Below are 23,294 nucleotides of genomic sequence, written 5' to 3' on the forward strand. Positions count from 1 at the left end.
CATGAAGGTTCCAAGTGTTCCCTGAAGAAGGCAGTGATGGGTAGGGAAACACCGGGTAACACTGAAGTCCATTTATTAACGGATAGGAGAAATACAAGTGGTGACTAGCGTGTGACTTGCACGACCCACAGAGTCAGACTGAGACTGCCTTGCCATATGGCAGCCTCGGGGCAATGTTGCCACATAACACGTGCAGTGTTGCCACGTAATTATATACATAGATGCTACTCGGCACAGTAGCTTATATACAAGGTTGCTACTCGGCACAGTTGCTTAGATACATAACCTACAGTTAGGACGAATGAATCCCTTATATATTTGAAGCAACTGCTCAGAAGTGAAGTAGCTACAGCTTTTGTACAGCATTCCCAACTTTCGGGAGGCAGCTTTACTATGTTGAGGATGTGTGACTTCCATGACATATTGGAGGAAATAGTGAGGTCCAGCATATCTATTTCAAAATTTAGCAGAATGATAGCGTCCTGAAATGTTATTGGTGGGAGATCATCTAATTAAGACAGTTCAATTGGTAAATACTGAGTTTTATGACTATTGAATTTAACTAAGTTTCTACCTCCCCATTCAGAGAAGCTCACAGATCCGCATTGATAGAAGTAATGATATCAGCTCTAGAAACAGATCTAGTTCGAGAGTTAGGAGGAAGGGGAAAATGTGAAGAAGAGTGAAGAGTAGAATCATCAGCATAAGAATGGATAGAATTAGTTGTAGTGTAAAGTAAATCATTGATAAAAAGAAGGAAGAGAGTAGGCGAAAGAACAGAACCTTGTGGGACACCATTATTGGTAGAGAAAGAGAGAGAGAGAGATGCCACGACAACAACTGCCATGGATCGGTTCTCAAGGAAGCTAGAGATTAGAAAACAAAGTGGGGGAGAGAAACCATAAGAGGGAAGTTTAGAAAACAAAGACTTGTGCCATACCCTGTCAAATGCTTTGGAGATGTCGAGGGCCACGACGAAAGTTTCTCCATAATCCCTAAGAGAGGATGACCAAAGATAGGTGCAATAGGAGAGCAGATCACCAGTAGATCTCGCCTGGCAAAAGCCATATTGGTGATCCGACAAAAGAGAAAGGCGATCAAGGTGAACTGAGAAAATAGGAGTTCAAAATAGTTCAAGGCAGCTCTCTTAGTATGCTCCAAAAGTGCAGCCTGTGTTGGGGGATGGCCATCCACAGGTCTGCATTTTTGAGAAAACAGCTACTTATGGGCCTCGTTCACCCCCACTGCACTGCTTGCGCGATCAGAGAGGAGCACAGCAAAGCGCTACAGTACCCTCAGTACCGTGAACGGACCCCTGAGCAGTAGTTGAACTTGGGTTATGGTCAATATTGTCTATGGCTGCAGTAGTGAAGAGTCCTCCTTTTAGCTTAGGAGGGCACACAGCTTTCTCCATCTCAAAATATCGGCATATGTCATTTCCCAAATGTGTGGAGATGCCTAACACTCTATTATAAGACATGCATAGTCCCAACTTAAACAGGGCATCCACCAAGTCCTTCTTGCGAGTTTTAGTATGAATCAGTAAACCAAGATAGACAGGAAGAGGTGTTTCCCTTTTCTGCCCATGTCTAAAGAGTGCTGGAGTTACCTTCTCGGCAGCACACAAAACAGTTAAACATCAATAACTGTGCCAGTGCCATTGTTTCCTGAGGTACTGATGAGTAACTTGATTGGGTTTTGATGTTAGGACCATACAAGATCATAGAAATCAAAGCCATCGTGAGCGTTCTCTTCCAACAATGCTGGCAGCCCGTACAAATGAATGGCATCATTGTCAGCATCATGGTCACAGGCCTTCCTCAGTGCTGGTCCAACATCCTCATTAAAAACAAGAAAGACATCACGCCTTCTTTATGAGTTTGTAGGTCTGGAAAATATGTAAGGATCCTATTTTTTAAATCGGTTGAATGCACACGGCTGGATATACTTGTTCCTAGCTGTTCCAGTCTGGTGATGTACATTCTAGTGAGATCTGCTAGTTTGAATACTCTTACAGCTTCAGTGTCTGTATGAGCATCTTCAATGTAAGAGGCAAGCTCAGCTAGTGCTATACCTTGATTAATGAAGGTAATGTCTTCCATTTCACCAGATACCTGTACCTTTGCTTGTCTGGCTTTGTTATATTTAGACACCAAACACTGGACATGGTACTTGGCCTCCTGAGCTATGAGATCTCCTGCACTCAACTTGGCCAGGAGATGTTGATCCTGTAATTGCAAAGCAAATTTTCTGACTCGGGCATCAAGCACAAATGTCGAAGTGTGGTGCCTGAATTTGTATCTTCGGCAGGTTGATTACAAAAGAAGCACAGTTCTGTCTCACAAGCACTGTTCATCAGACTCTGAAGGGTATATTTCTTCATCTTGGGAGAATCAGAACTTCCTTGTGAAGTGCCTTTTCTCTTTTCTGCTCGATGAAGTGGTTTTATTATACTCTAGTCTACAACTATCATGCCATTTGGCATTGTGGCTTGCAAGTGTGTCCTCAATGCCCTTACCATCATCCAGTCGGGAACAAGCTCACGGCAAACAGTCTATCTTCTTGAAGCCCAAGAGATTTTCTGCAAGTGTCTTGTGCCCTGTTCCTCCTGTGTTACGTTTTGATTGTGCTGGACAAATAAGTGCTTCACTGGACAACTTTTGACATAGCACACGTTTGTCCCAGTCAGTTTCTGTAGCAACTGATGTGCCAGGCTGCTGGAGACTTGCTATTGAAATATTTTGGACATTGCCTTCCAGATTAAGTGACTGTCTGGAAATAGAAAAAAATGTAATTGTCACAACATCTTTTGCCATCTAACCTAACCTGACCTGACCTGACCTAACCTAACCTAACCTGACCTGACCTGACCTGACCTAACCTAATCTAACCTAACCTAATTACACAGAAGCCAAGGAAACATCTAGCAGCCTTTCCTGAAAAAAACATGTGAGGAAATAAGCAAGATGGGGAAGAACATAGTCTATCCTAGTCTTATCTAATATAGTCTAACCTAAACTAACCTTATTTACTTCCCCCACCAATCACAATCTCTCTAGTCTTCCTCCACCAATCACCATCTCTCTTGTCTTCCTCCACCAATCACCATCTCTCTTGTCTTCCTCCACCAATCACCATCTCTCTTGTCTTCCTCCACCAATCACCATCTCTCTTGTCTTCCTCCACCAATCACCATCTCTCTCCTCTATTTCCTCCACCAATCACTATGTCCTCTTCTTCTTTATCATCTTTTTCTCTCCCGTCTACTTTCCTTATCTTCTCCTTCATCAGCATCATCTCTCCCCCCTACTTTCCTTATCTTCTTCCCTTCTCCCTACTTTCCTTATCTTCTCCTCCATCGTTATCATCATCTATCCCTCCTGCCTCCTTTCCTTATATTCTCCTTTTTCATCATATGCCCCTTCTTATCCAACATCATCATCATCACCATCATCACCATCTTCATCTCTTCCTCTTCTCTCATCACTGCATAATATTCAGCTGTAATTTAACACCAGAGAGAAGTACTGTAGTGGATATCTTCCCTACAACTACAACTGCCATTTGTCGCTGACTAGCCGACCCCTCTTCGAATTCTCCAGCCAATGCCTAGTGGTCTAAGGTCGGCTTCTAGCGCCGCCTAACAGAGCGGAGTTCAACTATCAAGCCACGCCTACCTCCTATATAAGACCTCACCCCGCCGTGACCTGCCCCTTGTTCTACCTACAACCATGCAGCAAGCAACACCTCCTCTGAGCACCCTCACCAACCAGCTCTCTCTACTCCACGCTTGTAACCACGCTGCCACTTCCCAGCACCAGAGAGCGCATTGTGAGTTTCCTTTCTCCAACCCATCCTGAGTGTGAGACCCCACGCTGTCTCTCATCCCTCACGCTAAACAAGAAAGGAATTTAGTTACATATACAAATGAGTAACGAATCTTATAATCAAGTGGGCATTTTAGACAATCAAGAGAGTATTTATTTAGATTGGCAATAATGGGTAGTGTTGTGGTCATGGGTAATAATGGGTAGTATTGTGGTCATGGGCAATAATGGGTAGTATTGTCGTCATGGGTAATAATGGGATAATATTGTGGTCATGGGCAATATTGGGGTAGTATTGTGGTCATGGGTTAATAATGGGGTAGTATGGTGGTTATGGGTTAATAATGGGGTAGTATCGCGGTCATGGGCAATAATGGGATGGTATTGTAGTCATGGGTTAATAATGGGGTAGAATTGTGGTCATGGGTAATAATGGGGTACTATTGTGGTCATGGGCAATATTGGGGTAGTATTGTGGTCATGGGTAATAATGGGGTACTATTGTGGTCCATGGGTTAATAATGGGGCAGTATTGTGGTCATGGGCAATAATGGGGTAGTATTGTGGTCATGGGTTAATAATGGGGTAGTATTGTGATCATGGGCAATATTAGGGTAGTATTGTGGTCATGGTTAATAATGGGGTAGTATTGTGGTCATGGGTAATAATAGGGTACTATTGTGGTCATGGGTTAATAATGGGGTAGTATTGTGGTCATGGGTAATAATAGGGTACTATTGTGGTCATGGGTTAATAATGGGGTAGTATTGTGGTCATGGGTAATAATAGGGTACTATTGTGGTCATGGGCAATATTGGGGTAGTATTGTAGTCATGGGTAATAATGGGTAATATTGTGGTCATGGGTTAATAATGGGGTAGTATTGTGGTTATTGTATGTATATTATGTATGTTGTATGTATACCATGTATGTACTCTATATATACACATTATTTCTCTAGTCAGTAGCGTGTGGCAATGCCCGTTTCATGTCACCACACGCTTAGATAAATGTGCCTGGAGACATCTGGAAGCTGCTCGTATACCACTTACCACATGTCGCCTGAGAGGTCAGAGTGAGGTCAGCTGACCCTATAGGAGTGTAAGGACTACCTGCACTTGTAAGCGCACCCGTGTATATTTCCGTTAATAAGAACCTACAGAACTCTACAGGTGTTTATGTTCGCTCCTGTAGTTAGAACCAAGTACCCCGAACATCTCCAGTTATGAGTTAATAATGGGGTAGTATCATGGTCATGGGCAATAATGGGGTGGTATTGTGGTCATGGGTTAATTATGGGGTAGTATTGTGGTCATGGGTTAATAATGGGGTAGTATTGTGGTCATGGGTTAATAATGGGGTAGTATCGTGGTCATGGGTTAATAATGGGGTAGTATTGTGGTCATGGGCAATAATGGGGTAGTATTGTGGTCATGGGTTAATAATGGGGTAGTATTGTGGTCATGGGTTAATAATGGGGTACTATTGTGGTCATGGGCAATATTGGGGTAGTATTGTGGTCATGGGTAATAATGGGGTACTATTGTGGTCATGGGTTAATAATGGGGTACTATTGTGGTCATGGGTCAATAATGGGGTACTATTGTGGTCATGGGTTAATAATGGGATAATATTGTGGTCATGGGCAATATTGGGGTAGTATTGTGGTCATGGGTTAATAATGGGGTAGTATTGTGGTCATGGGTTAATAATGGTATAGTATTGTGGTCATGGGTAATAATGGGGTAGTATTGTGGTCATGGGTTAATAATGGGGTAGTATTGTGGTCATGGGTTAATAATGGTGTAGTATTGTGGTCATGGGTAATAATGGGGTAGTATTGTGGTCATGGGTTAATAATGGGGTAGTATTGTGGTTATGGGTTAATAATGGGGTAGTATCATGGTCATGGGCAATATTGGGGTAATATTGTGATCATGGGCAATAATGGGGTAATATTGTGGTCATGGGTTAATTGTCAGTTTATCAGGTGTTAAGTAGCATGTATCAGGTAGTGGGCAGTATTTATGGCAGGTATTTAGCACTTTTAGGTGCCATTTTGCAGGTGTAGATGGTATTGTGTATTACTAGGCAGTATAGAACTGGTATTGGCTATTGCTGAGTTGGGACTGGGTGATGTTGAACTGGTATGAGATGATACTAAAGTTTTAGGGAGACACAACAGTGGGTTCATTGGGACATTACAGTACTGTTTTTATCACATCCAAACTGGATATTTTTACTCAAATTCTGGAACAGGGTGGCAATATCGACAATATATACCTAGATTTTGCCAAGACTTGCGACAGCATACCCCATGAAAGACTGAGAATTAAACTGGAAGGGCACTCCACCTAGGCGTGAATTTGTTTAAGGTGTCACCTACACAACAACCACACCCTGAGTTAACGAGCTGCATGACCCAGTGTCAAGGAATAGTCCAAGAAGACTGGACAACTCGCCAACTGCACTGGCTAACCTAACCTAACTATTACCCCAAAACACGATCAGCAAATCGATTGACTTCCAGGTTCCCAATTAATGCTGGATAGACAGAGGCAAGTGGCATTATGAAACTTGCCCATACCTGCACTTTCACCCGGGGAGGGGATCAAACCTGGGTCCGCTCGCTTGCGAGGTGAGCATGCTGACCATTACACCACAGGTTTGCGGATGATGCCAAGTTAGTCAAGGAAATTAAGAACCAAACAGACTGTAAAGAGCTACAAAAAGATCTCTGTGAGCTTCAAGAGTACTTGAAGAGATATCTGCTAAGATTCAATAGCAGGAAATGTAAGAAGATGCACCTGGGTCATACCAACGGTAAGAAGGAGTATCACATGTCCCAAAGGGACGAAGAGACTGCATTAATAGAGACCGAATGTGAAAAGGACCCAAGTGTGTATGTTGACAATGAACTGAAGTTCTCGGGCCATTGTGAGAAGGTGAATCAAGCAACTAGTCTAATGGGTCTTTTAAGAAGGTTGTTCAGATATCTAGACGGTCCATTCCCTGTAACGATCTTCAAGATTGAGGTGCTTCCCCGTCTGGATTACTGTCACCCCATCTAATCCCCGAGATATGCTAGTGACTCAGTTGATTGAATATGTCCAAAGGAGGGCCACCAGACTGGTGCCTGCACTATGGCACCTCAGTAACCCAGAGAGATTAGAATGCCTGCAACTGCCTAGCTTATACTATATATGGGCAAGGGGTGACCTAACTGAGGTTTATAAACATCTTAGAGGGCACTACTCAGTTGAGTGTCCGTACCTGGAGCTGGTGGACGCCTGCCCCACAAGGGGTCACAGCTCAAGATTGAATAAGCCGCAAGTCCAAAAAACTGCGAGGGCAAACTCTTTTGGAGTGAGAATTGTAAACTCTTGGAACAATTTGCCAGAGTGTTGTGATGGGACCGAGTGTGAGCTCTTTCAAGACCAGACTTCACTAATATTGGAGCAGGTACAGATACATTCAGGAGCCAGTGCATGCCCAGTACTTGTCAACAGTACATAACACAGATGTGACCGACCATCCAAGTAGCTAACAAGCAGATCAGTGGCAAAGAGGATAAAAGTAAACGTAAAAGTATTTCTAAGGCTAAGAGTCCAGGCCAGGCAGGAGGATGCAGATAGTGCTAATTCAATAATAATAATACCGTTTAGTCGACCTTGCCATTCACGAGGGATAGGTTCCAAGAAATGGTGCGAATTGGCAAAACTGCGAATAGCAACTTATACTACCCTAGTGCACAACTGTATACCTATACCAAATAACTGACCAGCTGCAGCAGCACTCATCCACTCTTTTAACTTATCTAATAATAAAACTTTGTCAGGCTCATCACTGACTTCTGCCTTTTACATTTCACTCCACTAGCATCACCAGCACTGACACTAGGCAGTCTTTTAGGGGCCATTTCCCTCAAAAACACTAAAGTTTTGAGAGCACAACAAGAGATGCTGCGTGGGACGACTCGTTGTGCTGTGGGAAAAGGCTGGCAAGCTACCCATCATAGCCACCATTTGTAGGTACAGTAGTAGGCAGCTAATGGTAGACCCTGCTGCCATATGTGACCAAGTCCCAGGTTGCTGATCTGACTTTCTGCCTCATTTACACACAATTGCAGGTCTCAATTGTTCTCTTACTTGACAACACAACACCTACTGTATAGCATTTCTCACTATTGATTTCTTTTTTAATTTTTGTATTTCTTTATCTTTCTTTATTATTATTATTATTATTATTATTATTATTATTATTATTATTATTACAGTGTTATTATTACTGTATTATTGTTATCATTATTATTTTATTTTACTTTTTATTATAAATTTTATTTACGATGAATAATGATTACATTTTCGCCCCCCAGGCCCTGATGTGGGTCAGTGACCCGTGCCCGGGTGGGCTAATCCCCATAAAAAAAAAATCTGCTTACTGCAAATCGTCGAAATCGCAAACTCACAAATGGCAAGGGTCTACTGTAATTGATATTCAGTCAATTTAACCAAGGACAGCTGACAAAGCCATGAGATCCTTGTTAACAAAAGAGTCCTTATACCAGCAACATCTGGTGTTCTTAGGGACAAGAGTACTAACCAGACCCAATGTTGGTTAACTTCACTGATTGGATAATAAGCAGTGTTTCCAATGTGGTACAAAGAGATGTTTTTATTGACTTGTTAATCTGCTCAGACCCACTCTTGCTGTCTTTATTTGAGTAGAAACATATCCAAGGACAAAATGGATGACTGGGTAATGGCAAGAGGTTTAGAGGTTGAAGACATGTCAGGTGAGTCTCCCTCACCTCATATTATTATTGTGCATTTAACACTATGGATTTCTGAACGACCTTCGGTATTTCATTTTGCTCTGGCTGACGTCAGATAATTTTATTCAACTGAGGTAACCTCTGATCACGAAAGTTAAGTCGTCATATTCTTTGTGGTAATTCGAGATATTTTACCTCCAGGATGGCTTCAACCAGCAGTGGGAGACAGTACTGAGGCATGATGCAAAGTATGAGGCACACGTATGCAGGCTCCATTCAAAGTCATTAGTGGGTCACAGTGATGGCAAGAAACAAAGTGAATATGAGTTCTTGTAGCAGTAAAATCCATTGTTAGCTCTTTGCAAACAAAAGTAGCAAAACTTCAAATTGCTGTTTACATTGCAGAACACTCATCCACACTCTCTGTAGATTATTACCCTGAGGAATTTCTGCCTATGTTAGATAACAAATATACAGTTCCACAGAAACTCAAATTGCACAGAACAAAATGTTCGTAAATACAGAGGAATTTACTTGTTCCACGTTTTGCAAACCAGTTGAGAGAAGACATTGGTGAACAACATTTTAGTTTCATAGTAGACGAGAGAACAAATGAAGCAAATGTCTCGTGTCTGGCTCTTAAGTGTGCGATACTACAGTGCTAAGAAATAAAGATGGTTGATACAATTTATTGTATTGTGCCACTTCAGAACTGTAAAGCAGATACACTGTACAAGGCTTTGAAAAATTGCATGGAGGAAAATGATCTGAAATTAGGAAAGTTGACTGGACTAGGATGTGATGGAGGAAATTCTATGGTAGGTCATAAGTACTCTCTTTCAAGTCTGTTGCAAATTGATAATCCTAATAGTACTGTGTTTAGGTGTGTATATCACTCATTACATCTAGCTACCAGAAAAGCATTTGAAGCACTGCCTACTGTACTAACATTTATTACCAGAGAAACTCATAGCTGGTTCTCAAGTAGTCCTAAAATAACTAAAACTAGTTCGTTTAAATGCCATTAATGTGATCCTTCATCAATGGGATGCATTGAAGCTGCACTTTGATATGGTGGTGTCAAATGACTGCTGTCATACCGCCAAACTTTTAAGTGATGCTTATAAAGATCCTCCAAACAAACTGTACAAGCTGTATGTATGTAAAATTCTTAGGGGTTTATTATTTATTTATTTTTTTACGGAGAATAGCCCACCTAGGCACAGGCCATCAACCCACAACGAAGCCTGGGGGGCGAAAAAATAAGAGTAAAAAGAACTTAAAAATAGAAAAGAAAAAGGTTATATTACTGTAATCTACAACTCGGAAATGCGGAAAAACCTACTGTTTGAAGCGAGACACATTGTATAAGTATGGAAATACAGAAGAAGGCAGAACATTCCACAGTTTGGCTGTGTGAGGAAAGAAGGATGTACTATAACGGGTTATTCTAGTGTGACCGACATCCACAGAGAAACGGTGGGCACCTCGGAGAAGACGTGTGTTACCAGCCCACGGACTTGCCGGCGGTACACAGGATGCCAAATCCATCGAAAATTGACCATTAAAGTACCTGTAAAAGAGAGAGAGAGAGTTAAGCAACATTGCGACAAAGAGAAGAAAGATTGTCAACTAAAGGAGGAGAGTTAATAAGACAAAATGCCTTTGATTCCACCCTATCTAACAGTTGGTCAGAAGAGGAGCCACCCCAGATATGAGAGCAGTACTCCAAGATAGGACGAATGAATCCCTTATATACTTGAAGCAACTGCTCAGGAGTAAAGTAGCTATGGCATTTGTACAGCATTCCCTGCTTTCAGGAGGCAGCTTTAGCAATGTTGAGTATGTGTGGCTTCCGTGACATATTAGAGGAAATGGTGAGGCCTAGCATAGTTATTTTAGAATTTGGCAGAATGATTGAGTCCTGAAATGTGATTGGTGGGAGATCATCTACTTGTAATTTGGAAAACTGTAATTGGTAAATACTGAGTTTTATTTCCATTGAATTTAACCAAGTTTCTACCTCCCCATTAAGAGAAGTTTGCACAGATCAGCATTGATAGATGTAATGATATCAGCTCCAGAAACGGATCTAGTTTGAAAGTTAGGGGGAAGGGGAAAATGTGAAGAAGAGTGAAGAGTAAAATCATCAGCGTAAGAATGGATAGAATTAGTTGTAGTGTAAAGTAAATCATTGATAAAAAGAAGGAAGAGAGTAATTAAAGTATATACAGTATAAACTTTCGCATGCAGAAAATGCCAATATTACAAAGCTCACTACATACCTACTTAATATGTCCAGAAATCTCATGCAAATGATTGCGGATCCACGTCTTCTGCATAGGAGTTCATTGGAAGGTCTTCCTACATAAAAATTTCTGGATTACCAGATGCCACATTGTTCAATTCAGTTTGGTCAGGAGTTCAGTAATGCAGTTGTGAATAGCTCTTCGAGTGAGCCCAAGGTATTATATGTTCAAGAGCGTTGCAAACAGTTTGTCACACAACTTATCAGTGAAGTGCAAGCACGCTTTCCATATAACTTTGAAACATTGTTCCAACTCCATCAATTGCAACCAAGTCATGTTACTTCTCTGTCAAAAAAGGCACTTCAAAAGTGGCTTCCAAATACAGTTCAACATTTATTGATATGGATGACTTAGAAACCGAGTGGAATGCCTTAAGTCTGGAAGAATGGCCAGTCAAGCTTACAAGTCTCCAACAGATCATCTTTTTGGGCTGAAGTCAGTGACAGGAAGAACTCTGTTGAGAAACAAGCATATCCTAATGTATCTTCATTAGCACTGGTTTTACTTTCTCTATATCTTCTAATGCATCAGTTGAGAGAATATTTTCACAAATGAATGTAGTCCATACAAAACTCAGAAATCCCCTCAGTGTTTGATCTGTGGAAGCCACTGTACAAATTTGCTATGGGTTACATATGGAATCAAAGACGTGCAAACTTCATACCAACAAAGAGACACTAGCAACAGATGAACTAGAACCTGCCGATGAAATAGTTGCCATGGACCTATAAAGACACAGATTGCATATTTGGTTAGTTCTGCTCCATGAAACTTTACAGTAGTATATCATTTGATTAATGTAGGCCTAAATTATTTGTGGGAATTTAGTATAAATCTGTGGGATTTTGTGGGAGAAATTGGGGAGGAGATATAGGAATTTTATTTCTGAGAAATGGCAATACTGTGTGGTCTAATGACTCCCCCACCCAAACTCTACTCTCACTGGATAAGTGGTTACCTAACCGACAGAAGGGCTGCTGCACTGTTTCAGGGTTACAAAAATGAAGTCAAAGATATGCAACTTGGCATCCCCCAAGGTAAAGTACTTAGTCCCACTTTGTTCATTGTTCTTATGAATGCACTATTAAAGTCAATCCCAGACAGCCCCAGCAATATTACCGTTAGCGATGTAGATGACATTCTTATACATACTGTACTAAAACTCATCGTGAAATGCAAGTCACCGTGAACCATGTACAGTCAGCCTGTGAGAACCTTGGTCTCATCATCTACACTGGGAAAACTAAAGTTTTCAACAAACAAGCTGGTAACTGCAAATGTGGTCCATCAAAGCTTACTACAGTACTTTGCTGTCACTCGGAATCGAGTATGACGATCATCCAGCTATGATACAATGATACGAGTTATTAAAGATGTCACCTACGTTGGTGAGCTCTGAGGTGACTAAAGAGGCCAATACGGGACCGGCAGGGTCGATCACAGATGTTGCACATGTGGGGGGGCTACATCTAGTGCAGGAGGGGCAGCAGCAGCATCTTTCCAGCGTTGGCGCTTGTCTGCCTCGTTATGCATCAAAGCTTAAGATAGGTTACAACACCATTGACTATGTCTCCTCTTTTAAATATCTTGGTGTCTCTAAGCCCTGTATTACACCTGCTATAGCACATCTAACCCACCCATGTACTGATAGGTTAAAACCTCATAAATTTGTAGCGAGGTATAACCCACATTATGGCATTAATATCAGAATTGTCAAAATACTGTACTGTACCTAGGCTATATAAGATCTCTGATAGATTACCACGCACCAGCCCTGGTCCTTCCTGACGGGAAAGGCATTGACAAGCTCAAAAAAATGCAAAATAAAGCCCTTAGAATTATTTTAGGCTGTCCCATGAGCACTAAAGTACTTAATATGAGGAAAGAACTAGGTATACCCAGTGTTAAAGATAGAATAATTGAAGTTAACCTCATGATAGCCATGAGGCTTATGCATGGTCATCCAGATAACATTGCTTCTGAGAACCTGCAAGAATATATGAGTCTGTGAAACTGGTGAATCTAAATGGATCCAAACTACAGCTAAACATGTGAAGATGTTTGGACTAGACCATCTGTACAAAGCTGAGACAACACAGCACTTCCTGCTGCCCTGGCGGATAGTTCCCTTCAATATCACAACACCCACGTACCCGCCTAAACGAATGACCACACATAATTCTTTTCTCCAGCACACTGCCAAAGTGAGAGCTCTTGAACACATACATAACCTACAGACTGAAAATAACATCACACAGACCATCTACACTGACAGCTCTCTTAAAACTGCCTGTGAGAGGGCCGGAAGTGCTGTCATTGTGACTCCACCTAACGGTAATGTAATAGAGAAAGGAGATAGAATTAGTAACTGGGCATCCACTCTACAAACTGAACTATTTGCCATACTCACAGCCCTGAAACTTGTTGAAGACACTGCCACTGACAGTTTCATCACTGACTCCTTATCCTCACTACTTGCTCTTGATACCCTAAACTCAGATTATTACCCGCTTGTCTCTAAAGCCAGACACACATAAAAGAGTGGATGAGAGCTGCTGTGGCTGGTCAGTTGTTTGGTACAGGTATACAGTAGTGCACTAGGGTAGTATAAGCTGCTATTCGCGGTTTTGCCAATTCACGTCATTCCTTGGAACCTAACCCTGTGAATAACAAGGGTTTACTGCACTGAAAATACTCTAACATTCAATGCCATAATATCAAAATCACTGGGGTCCAATAAACACCCGTTGTGGCCTCTACTCTGTAATTCTTTTTGCACTACCCTCACAGGATGAGTATGGGGGTACAGTGGTCCCTCGGTTAATGAGCACAATTCGTTCTAGAAGGTTGCTCGTTAACCGAAAAACTTGTGAACCGAAACCATTTTTTCAATGGGTTTTTGGGTAATTGGTTCCAGCTCACCGAAAATTGCCTAAATTCAACAAAAAAGGTAGTAAAGTACACTTACTTTGAGGTGTGTATGTAAAAGGCTCCTGGATGATGATGATGGGAATCAGAATGGGGGTGGAGGAGAAGGGAGAAGAGAAGGCATTGGGGTGGAAGAGAAGTCACCCCATGGCGCCATTTCACCCATAAAATTTTAGTTCTCTTGGTGTAATTCAAGATTATTTTCTTTAAATCAACACTGCACTGCATTATATATTGTCAATGTGTAAAATAAATTTCAAATTGACCAATAATTTGCTTGGAAACACAGAAAAAAGGCATTTAGTTGAAGAGAGTCTGAAGCAAGATGTTAGCTCCACTGAAAAGACACAGAGACTGACGCCTGTATGGTGTGTTGACAGGCTGTTTGGTGCGCAAAAAACTAGCTTCCTATACTGTACTTCAATTATGTTCAATAATTGTTAAAATGACTAAAAAATTTAATATAAAACTTTTAAAATTATTGAATAGTATAAACTTCTTGATATTTACTAAAATAGTAAGGAATTTAAGCCCTAGAACCAATTACTGTATTGGTGGACTAATACTACAGCTGGTGGACCGCCAAATGCAAGCGAAAACATGTTGAGGTCGGCTCGTTAATCGAGGGATTGCTCATTAACCGAAGTTAAGAATCTTATGGAAGGTAACTCGTTAACCGAAATCTCGTTAACCGAGGCGCTCGTTAACCGAGGGATCACTGTATACGATAAACTAGCTGTCGTCTGTGGCAAAATAAAAAAAATGGCTGAAACTATACTTTCCTGCTGTTTTTACAGAAGAAAGACATGCCTAAGACTTCAAAGACGGATTTGCATAGGTGTCACCTAATGGTGACGCTGTAGAACTCAAGAAACTTCACAGAATCCGGCAAACTGGTGATGACGCTGGCTGCATTGCCAGCATACCACTGACTTCATCCTCACCAGCTCCTACACCTTCAATAACACCTACAACATCAATACTTGCTGTTACTGCTATGGAGACAATAACATGCAGCAAATACATACATCAATAACTGTTTGCTGGCGTTTCCACCGCCACACGTGGAAGATGATGATGTGATTACCTGTATCATCATGAAGTCCGAGAAGCAGAACCTCCTGTCACACCAACAATTCAAGTACTGTACAGTGATATCTCCATTAGCAGGAACCATTGGTGCAAACTACTTCCGGGAAAGAGAGATTTTGGGTAATGAGACGACTCTCTCAAAGATGGAAAAAATCCCTCATCCCCGGAATTTTCTGGGTAACGGAAAACTGTTCTCTGAAGTTCCAAAAATTGCCCATTACATCATCTCTGGAACCTGGAAAAATATTCCCCATCCCCGGAATTTTCTGGGTAAGGGAAAAATTTTATCAGAATTTTCCGGAAAATGTGCCAATCGGAAAATTGTTCCCAAAGCCGGAATTTTCCGGAAATTCCGGCTTTGGGAACAATTTTCCGAGAAAATTTCAATTCCGGCTATCAGAGAGTTCTGGGTTGGAGGGATTCTGGCTAACGGAGATATTACTGTACTGTGGAGCTGACATACTGTATAGCTGCTGACAAAGGCTAACATCTTGAACACCACCTTGACTGACGTCTGTTTCGACTGTAAAGTGACATGGATGTGACCAAGTACCAGTAGCAAATTAAAAAACAAATCATTTTCAATATAAATTCAAATCTATAATCCCATAAGACTTATGTTTATTGCCACAGACTACCTTAACTTACAATAAGATAAGGTATAATGACAGGTATCACACCATAACCATACTTAGGCACAGAATCGCCTGTAACTCAAAGCTAAAGTTACTGATATCTCAATTAGGTATGAAACAGCAAATTGTTCTTTTTATTTTTTATGAAAAAAGTGTGTGAATATCAAAATATAATATAATTTGACACTACTCCTTTGTTTTTCATCAAATGTGTTTCAAACACGGTCCTTGTAATTAGGATACATATAGCTACAAGATGGCCGAGCAAAATTTAATACAGTAAATCTTATTTGGTTACACAGATAAAATTTCTTATTATGGGACCACTAAAACAAAAAAATACATTTTTATTTTCTCAAAAACTATTTGGCATTTTTCACTCATACTTACAGGATCTATGATTTATATGATCCCACATAACATATTCAAAAATCAAGCAAATCCATAAGAAATAAGTTGCACCTCCAAGAATAAATGGTGGACGAACCTTTTAAAAACAATAAAGTTTGTTTAATTGCAACGAAAAAGAACATTACCCGTTTCTTCCCTGTTATTAAGATGATATTATTTTCCTTAATGGATATAAAAATAAAATGCATACATGTTCTCTGTTACTAAGAAGACAACTGTGAAGCAGTACTGAAGGTCTAGGGATATAGATATCAGAATAAAGTCCAGGTTTTATACATTTAATTGAATATGACTTGGTAGAAGTGGCCATATAATCTGTCCACAGTCACTTAAACCGGATGGAAAACCATAACATCAATGCCGAAACTTTAAAAGAAAATGCGAGGTGTGGTTATTGTCCTTCACTACAAGGGTCTGAGCAACGCTGAGATGGCTCGCCGGACTGGTGTGACGAAGATCACAGTGCAGTAGTTAAGTGGGTAAGGCACCATGAAGCAAATGACACTACCATGGACCAGCCTCAGATAGGCCTGCTATTGAAGCCAACCCTTTGTCCAGTGCATCCACCATCCAAACACAACTCCAGATACCCTTGCACGTTCCAAACCATCAAAGTCCATGCTATTCATCTGATTGGCCATAATCCAGCAAATAAAAACTTTCAGCATAATGAATATCATAAGAAGAAAATGGACTATACCCTGGACTGTGCAAACAAGCCATGCAACTTTAGGGAATCTGTAATATTTTGTAATGAAAAAACTTTGTGCTCCCGTGACCAGATGAAGACAGAGGTTTTGCATAGGAATAATACGGTACAAGGAAATTATCAATGTCACTCTCTTTCAGTGTTTGGATGGAAGCCTTCACAAGATATCTAAGGCTATGGTGTACTTATAAATATTTTCCAATAAAAATAAAAATACAACAACAGATCATTCTTTACTCTGAACTTGTATAATCATCTCAACAGCTTCCAGGAGGTTGTTGGCAATAAAATGTGGCTTCACTGAGGGGTGGTCTTCACATTTTGGTGTATACTTGCCAGTCCTCACTAACACTCCCCTCAGGCCACTCTTCTGTGCTCCACCAACATCAGACACTATGTCATCCCCGACCATCACAGCCTGTAAGTAAGATAACAGTATACAGCTTTATATTTCAGTTTATTTTCTTACCATAGCAACAAAAATCAATATTTATCGGATTATCTCCCACGAGACAGGTGTAGTGAGTCACCTTGTTGTCAGTTACATTACCACGATGTTCTATTGTTTTTATTACAGATCTATTTAAGTGCCATTCATTTTTGTCATGAATACAATGGGATAAATTATGAAGGTTCAGAGAGTTGTCAGTCACCATCTCACTCTAAGGTCATCCTGTACAGGTGGCTGTCACTCTACAGCAGTGGTGCTCAAACTTTTTGCATGAGTGGGTCACATTAGATGGGCAACTGTGTGATGAGGGCTGCACTTTAACCTTAATGTGAATAAGAGTAGTAGATAATTTACACATTAATAACATTGATTATTAAGTATTAACCACGTATTATAAACTTAAAGAAGGAATCAATCAATCAAAACATCTCTGCAGGAGAGTGTTGTGATGGCACCGAGTCAAGGCCAGACTTGACCAACACTGGAGCAGGTTCTGATACATTCAGGAGCCAGTGCCTGCCCTGTATCTGTCAGCAGTGCATAACAGAGACATGACCAACTGTCCAAGCGGCTAACGAGCCGATCAGTGGCGAAGAGGATAAAAGTAAAAGTACAGAAATCACTGACTTTGTTACCAAGATAACCAAAATTTTGTTTTAGTGAAAAAATCAAGTAGATTCCTAAGAGTCGTCCACTAGCCTAAGCAGATATGCCATATGTACAATACTTATCATTGTATCATAATAGTATTTGTTTATATTTAATTTCTATAAAATATGCAGTAATATTAATTATATTTCTACTAGTTGCCGAAGGCCGCATTAAACCTCCCTGAGGGCCGCAAAAGGATCTGAAAAAGCCATCTCATCATGTTGTCAAAAAGCTACTACTCACAACACATGCAAGAATAATTGAGTGGTGGAGTGGTGTGGGAACTTACTGGACCTAAACCCAATGGAAAATGGCTGTTATCAGGTGAAACACAGGCTATCAACACAGAACACATCATCAGAACCTCACTACAGGAGGAGATCAAGTGGATCTGATCAATGGAAATGGTTCATACAGGTAATTATTTACAAACATATTGGTGTTAAAATCAGTGAGAAACATTACTACTGCACATATTAAAGCATACCGTATACAGGCAGTGTCCGGGTTACAAATCTTCAACTTACAAACATCCATCGATAAGAACAAGGTTGAACTTTAAATGTACAGTACCGGTATTTAATTACAGTAATAACCTACTTTACGCGGTTTTTTCTTACGTGTTTCTACATTTACGCGGTACCCCGCCAGAACCGGAATTCCCACTTTACGCGGTGCATCTACTCATATACGCGGGTGAAGTATAATTTTTTTATTTAGCTCATAAAATTCATACAAATTACCCAGCCAGAATATAATTTACATTGATGGAATTCTTACAATTTGATGATCATTTTGAATATAAACATCATAGATTTTGCATTAGACATACAAATTTTAGATCTAAGTAAGAATTTTGTATACTCAGAGCAAATATGTTATCTTTTGTGCAAAATATATGACGTGTATACCCGGTATTCAAAATATTCCTGGTCTTGTAAGGAATCCAGCAATGTCAATTATATTATCCTAACTTTAGTCTGAGGTATTATTTATTACTAAAAATGTAAATATACTGTTTTAACCCAAACATTTTTCTGGTAGGGAGGGAAGGTGGGGGTGGGGGGTAGGGAGGGAGGGAGGGACCCAGCAACAGTGGGAAGTGAAGGGGGGGGGAGCCGGAGGTGGGGTATTTTGATTGACAGATAGTGTCTGGATGAAGTATATTTTTTTTATTTACTGAAGATATTTATTTTAGCTCATAAAATTCATACAAATTACCCGGCCAGAATATAATTTACATTACTGGAATTCTTACAATTTGATGATCATTTTGAATATAAACATCATAGATTTTGCATTAAACATACAAATTTTAGATCTAAGTAAGAATTTTGTTTACTCGGAGCAAATATGTTATCTTTTGTGCAAAATATATGACGTGTATACCCGGTATTCAAAATATTCCTGGTCTTGCAAGGAATCCAGCAATGTCAATTATATTATCCTAACTTTAGTTTGAGGTATTATTTATTACTATACCTTAAAATCTAGTGTTTTCACCCAAACATTTCTCAAAGAGGCAGGAGCCAGCAAGCATGGGAAGAGTGGGGAAGTTGAGTCCATTATTTGAATGGACATTAACCTGGCAACTGTATTTTTCTTAAATATTAATTGTGTGTGCGTACCATCATAAAATTAAGATTTTTTTTACTAGAACATAGGTATTGTGTTGGAAAAAGTGGAGTTTGGGAGTTGGCCCAGTCTCTATTTCAATTAATCCCATATGTTCTGTTATTCCATTTACTAAGCATTTCTCGTTTTACACGGACCTCTGTGGGTTCAATTGACCCCGTAAATCGGGGTATTACTGTACCTGATAACTTACTTTTTTTATTTATTTACTGTATTTCGTCATGCAATTTCTTTTCTTCTCTTAAGTTAAGTGATTTTAGATATATAAAAGGACTTAGGCTATGATATACGTAGTGGAATTTTATACACTGTTCTGTAAGTACGGTATGCACATAGCATGTGTTTCGAGCTGGTTCCAATGTGTTCTATTCAGACTTAACATATATTTTTGTTAAGAGTCATCTTAAAGGTTACAGGAATTTTTTTTTTTTTTTTGCAGACATTGTTAAATAAAAAAATTAATTCAGGAAATACACAAAACAATTTTACAGAAAAAAATATGAAGGATATAAATATAAGATATCATGGTGACAGACTCCACGAGGCCTCATCACTAAGTACTGGACAGCCAAATTTGACTGAGGTAAGTTGACAAGTAAACTGTAGCTGACCATGGAATATGATGTTTAGCAAATAAATATACAAGGTGAGGCTCTAAAATTTCTTATGCCCAGTAGTCACTTCCTGTGTGAATATGAAGATTATTGTTGGAAAAAGTGAGTTGTAAACGCTTGTGTTCAAAGGAACGTACCTCCTTTGCTGTAATTCCTATGTCAGATAAGGCAGTACCAAAAAACAGCGGTGAAGGTTTACCAATCACTTCACTCTTGATGTCACAAGCAAATTCTAAGGCAGAGGCAAAGGCTCCAACATCTAACTGTAACTTGCCTTTGTGTTTGTAGTACTTCCTGGGAAAAAAATAAACTTCAAAATTCATTCATGAACATCAGTAAGCTTTTTTGTTTACTAGAACTAATGTCCTGGCAAAGGCCATACAGTACTTGGAAAAGCTGTTTATGAGCTTGCCTTACTTCTAAAGCTAAATTTAGTATATCTCATAAAATAAAGAAATTGGATACTGTAATGTACTTTTTCTTTACAAAGGACCAAAACTTGTTCATGTGTACTATATCCAATATATTTTCTGTCACTATAAAGGCAAGCCAAAGTCCTTATAAAACATATCTATTATGTATTAAAGTCATTGGTCTCAAGTTGTGACCATTAAGCTGTGGTCACACTACAATTTCTACCCAGAATAAATCCACTGTAGCGTTGATTTGTCGTCAAACTCCTCAAGTTGTCTCTACAGCGACAACTTATTTGTTGTTGAAAGTGGGACAAAACGGAGTGTCTGAAAATCCACGGTAGGTTGGGTTGACATGTGTTATACTGTAGAGTCTATTGTATGAATGGTATTTACACTGTTCTTATTTTTTCTTAGGAATGTTAAAGTGTAAAAAAATATAAAAAGTGTATATCAGTAACAAAACACGAGCAAAACTGTCATAGTAAATAAAAAATAATAAGAAGAAGATACATTACGAGGGGAATTTCATTTGACTATAGAGTACTTGGGTCACTTTAGTAAACAAACATCACGTTTCTTTTTCGCCTTGGTCTTCTTTAACAGGACCAAACATCTCACTAAAGCAGTTAATGCTGCCATAGAAACATACAATGAAGCCACCCTGCTCTCCAACTGAGCTCAAACTAGCCCCACGAGCTGGGCACTTGGCCAATGGTTCCTTTCACCAGTGTGACCAGTGTGCAGATTGTACCATTGACTTCTTGCCTGTGGATGAAATGCTATCGTGGATTTATTGCACGAAAAACTATAGTGTGACCCTAGCTTCAGGTATACAGTATAAGGTAAAATATACCAGTAAATCCTTCTTCTCCTCCACAAGGTCCACTGTGTCGTCATGTCCAAGTTCATCATAATCCTAGCTGTGAATTTCTAAGTAATGAAGGAATGAGAAAACTTGTCAACTTTAACTTGGCCTTAATGGTGACTATCAGTTTATGTGAGGTCTGGTAGGACAGATATGTTCATTCTGTTAACAGATATTCCCTGACCAGGGTGATCAAGATAAGATGTGCTGGACCGTTGGCAGGGCAAATGTCTTGCCCATAGTACAGGAATACTGTACTCACAAAGCAACAAATTCATAAAAATTATATTATGGGAAATGATTTTCTTGTCCCCTTTTTGGCATTTTCATGAAGTAAGAGAGAAAATATCTTCTATGGTGAAAGGCCCTATAGATGGCAGACCACTTGTGCTCCTCAACTTTTGTATACTGAACTGTAGCCAAAAACTCCCCATACTTCATGTCCATACTGCATATACAGTATGTTATAACCAAAAATGTATTGTAGTGGTCCACATTAAAGCAATGTTCCACTGTATGTACAAATATATCAGCCATGGTTTTGTGATAATACAGTACCTACTGTTATAGTCCTTGACATCTATCCCTAAGTGTGTTAAAATGGGACCAAGAATCTTGGCTTTTGTCCAAATATAAGCTGGTCAGAGGAGAGCAGAGATGTGACCTTCATCGATGATTATTAGCTGGAAACTGAATGTAATGTAATCCAAAGATGGTGGATTAGTTATGGAGTCTTAGTAAATGTAACAGGGCGACACTGTGCACTGACTGTGTGGATATATTGTATGCTCTAATTATGCTACTGTCTCAAGAAGATAACATTTGTATCTAATCTTCATTGTTGATGCCAATGGTTGTAATGGGAGGAGGAGTGATCACTGTAAGATCAACCCCAAACTGCCTCAGGCTATGGGTGTGATGGACCATCTCCCTACACCAGGTATGCACAGTAATTAGAAATATGCTCGGTGGATAGTATCAGTTGGACATATTAGATTGGTTCAACAGCATTAAATGTTCTGACTATTTTTCATATTTATCAAACTGTGAAACTACCACAGTGAGTTAGGTAAAGCAGAATTATTATCATGATACTTACCCATACCCAAGGGAGAATAGCTTGGGGTCCTCCATATTCATCAATGTTGTAAATGCTTCATTCATGTTAGCAAATGAAAATGCTTCATCTGCATCCCCAAGCACTACACATGTTGGGGGACCCGTCTTCAATTCCTTAAATTCTCCTTCAATCTGGGGACCATAGTTAAGGCGCTCATTGTATTATCTGAGATTTCACATTCATTTGGAATAACAACAAAGACAATCTCATTATTCTATGATATTTCATAATAATTTAATATAACCTTTTTTCCACAATGTGAGAGGTACAATCTTACACATAAGTTTCTCACCTTACCATAAATAACAACCATTTACAATAATGTACCTTGTGTCCTCACCTTTACCAGGGCATTAACCCTTACGCCCCGGCTAGGGTGCCGCCCTCCATACCCCCAACGCGAGGTAAAACGAGAAAAATCAACTTTTCCAAAAATTTTGTTAACCTTTATAAATGATAAAACAATGTAAAAAACGCGAGAAAAACTATACATTGTCCCTCTATATTCTTCCGTGGCGCCTCAGTGACAAAGACAAATAAGGGGAAAGTTTTTTCTTTACTTCGAGCGCTCGCTGTCACTACGCACTTAGGGGTCATTTTCCCGCTTGCCTTTGTGTCCGAGTTGGCCAGTAATGCATTTATTTACTGATCATAATACTTATTTCCTATAAATAATTCATTCAGACTTTATTTTATTTGCCTTACTCTTAAGAAGTTCTCAGCGCCAAACACAAAGTCTGTCGTCAGGCTTTATGTTTGGGAGACCACGTAGGTCATACAAATAATTATCGGAATAATAATTCCACAAATAAATACATTTATAACATAATCAGACCATTATTCTCCAGTAATACTAC

The 23,294-nt window shown here is 39.7% G+C and overlaps 1 protein-coding gene across 3 annotated transcripts; it reads right to left on the minus strand.

Annotated features, from left to right (window-relative positions):
* Positions 1–8,219: 8,219 nt before the first annotated feature.
* Positions 8,220–22,568, minus strand: LOC121857162 (phospholysine phosphohistidine inorganic pyrophosphate phosphatase-like; the record flags this gene model as incomplete). Of its 3 annotated transcripts, XR_006087121.1 has the most annotated exon segments (5): positions 8,220–10,174; positions 10,887–11,364; positions 16,923–17,103; positions 20,174–20,330; positions 22,417–22,568. XR_006087121.1 is itself a non-coding variant. In XM_042353057.1 (4 exon segments), coding segments are annotated over 4 exon segments (573 nt in total), but the record flags the coding sequence as incomplete, so codon positions are not given.
* Positions 22,569–23,294: the final 726 nt, after the last annotated feature.

The sequence above is a fragment of the Homarus americanus genome, unplaced genomic scaffold (genome assembly GCF_018991925.1).
Source record: "Homarus americanus isolate GMGI-L3 unplaced genomic scaffold, GMGI_Hamer_2.0 scaffold20465, whole genome shotgun sequence".
NCBI classification, from domain to species: domain Eukaryota; kingdom Metazoa; phylum Arthropoda; class Malacostraca; order Decapoda; family Nephropidae; genus Homarus; species Homarus americanus.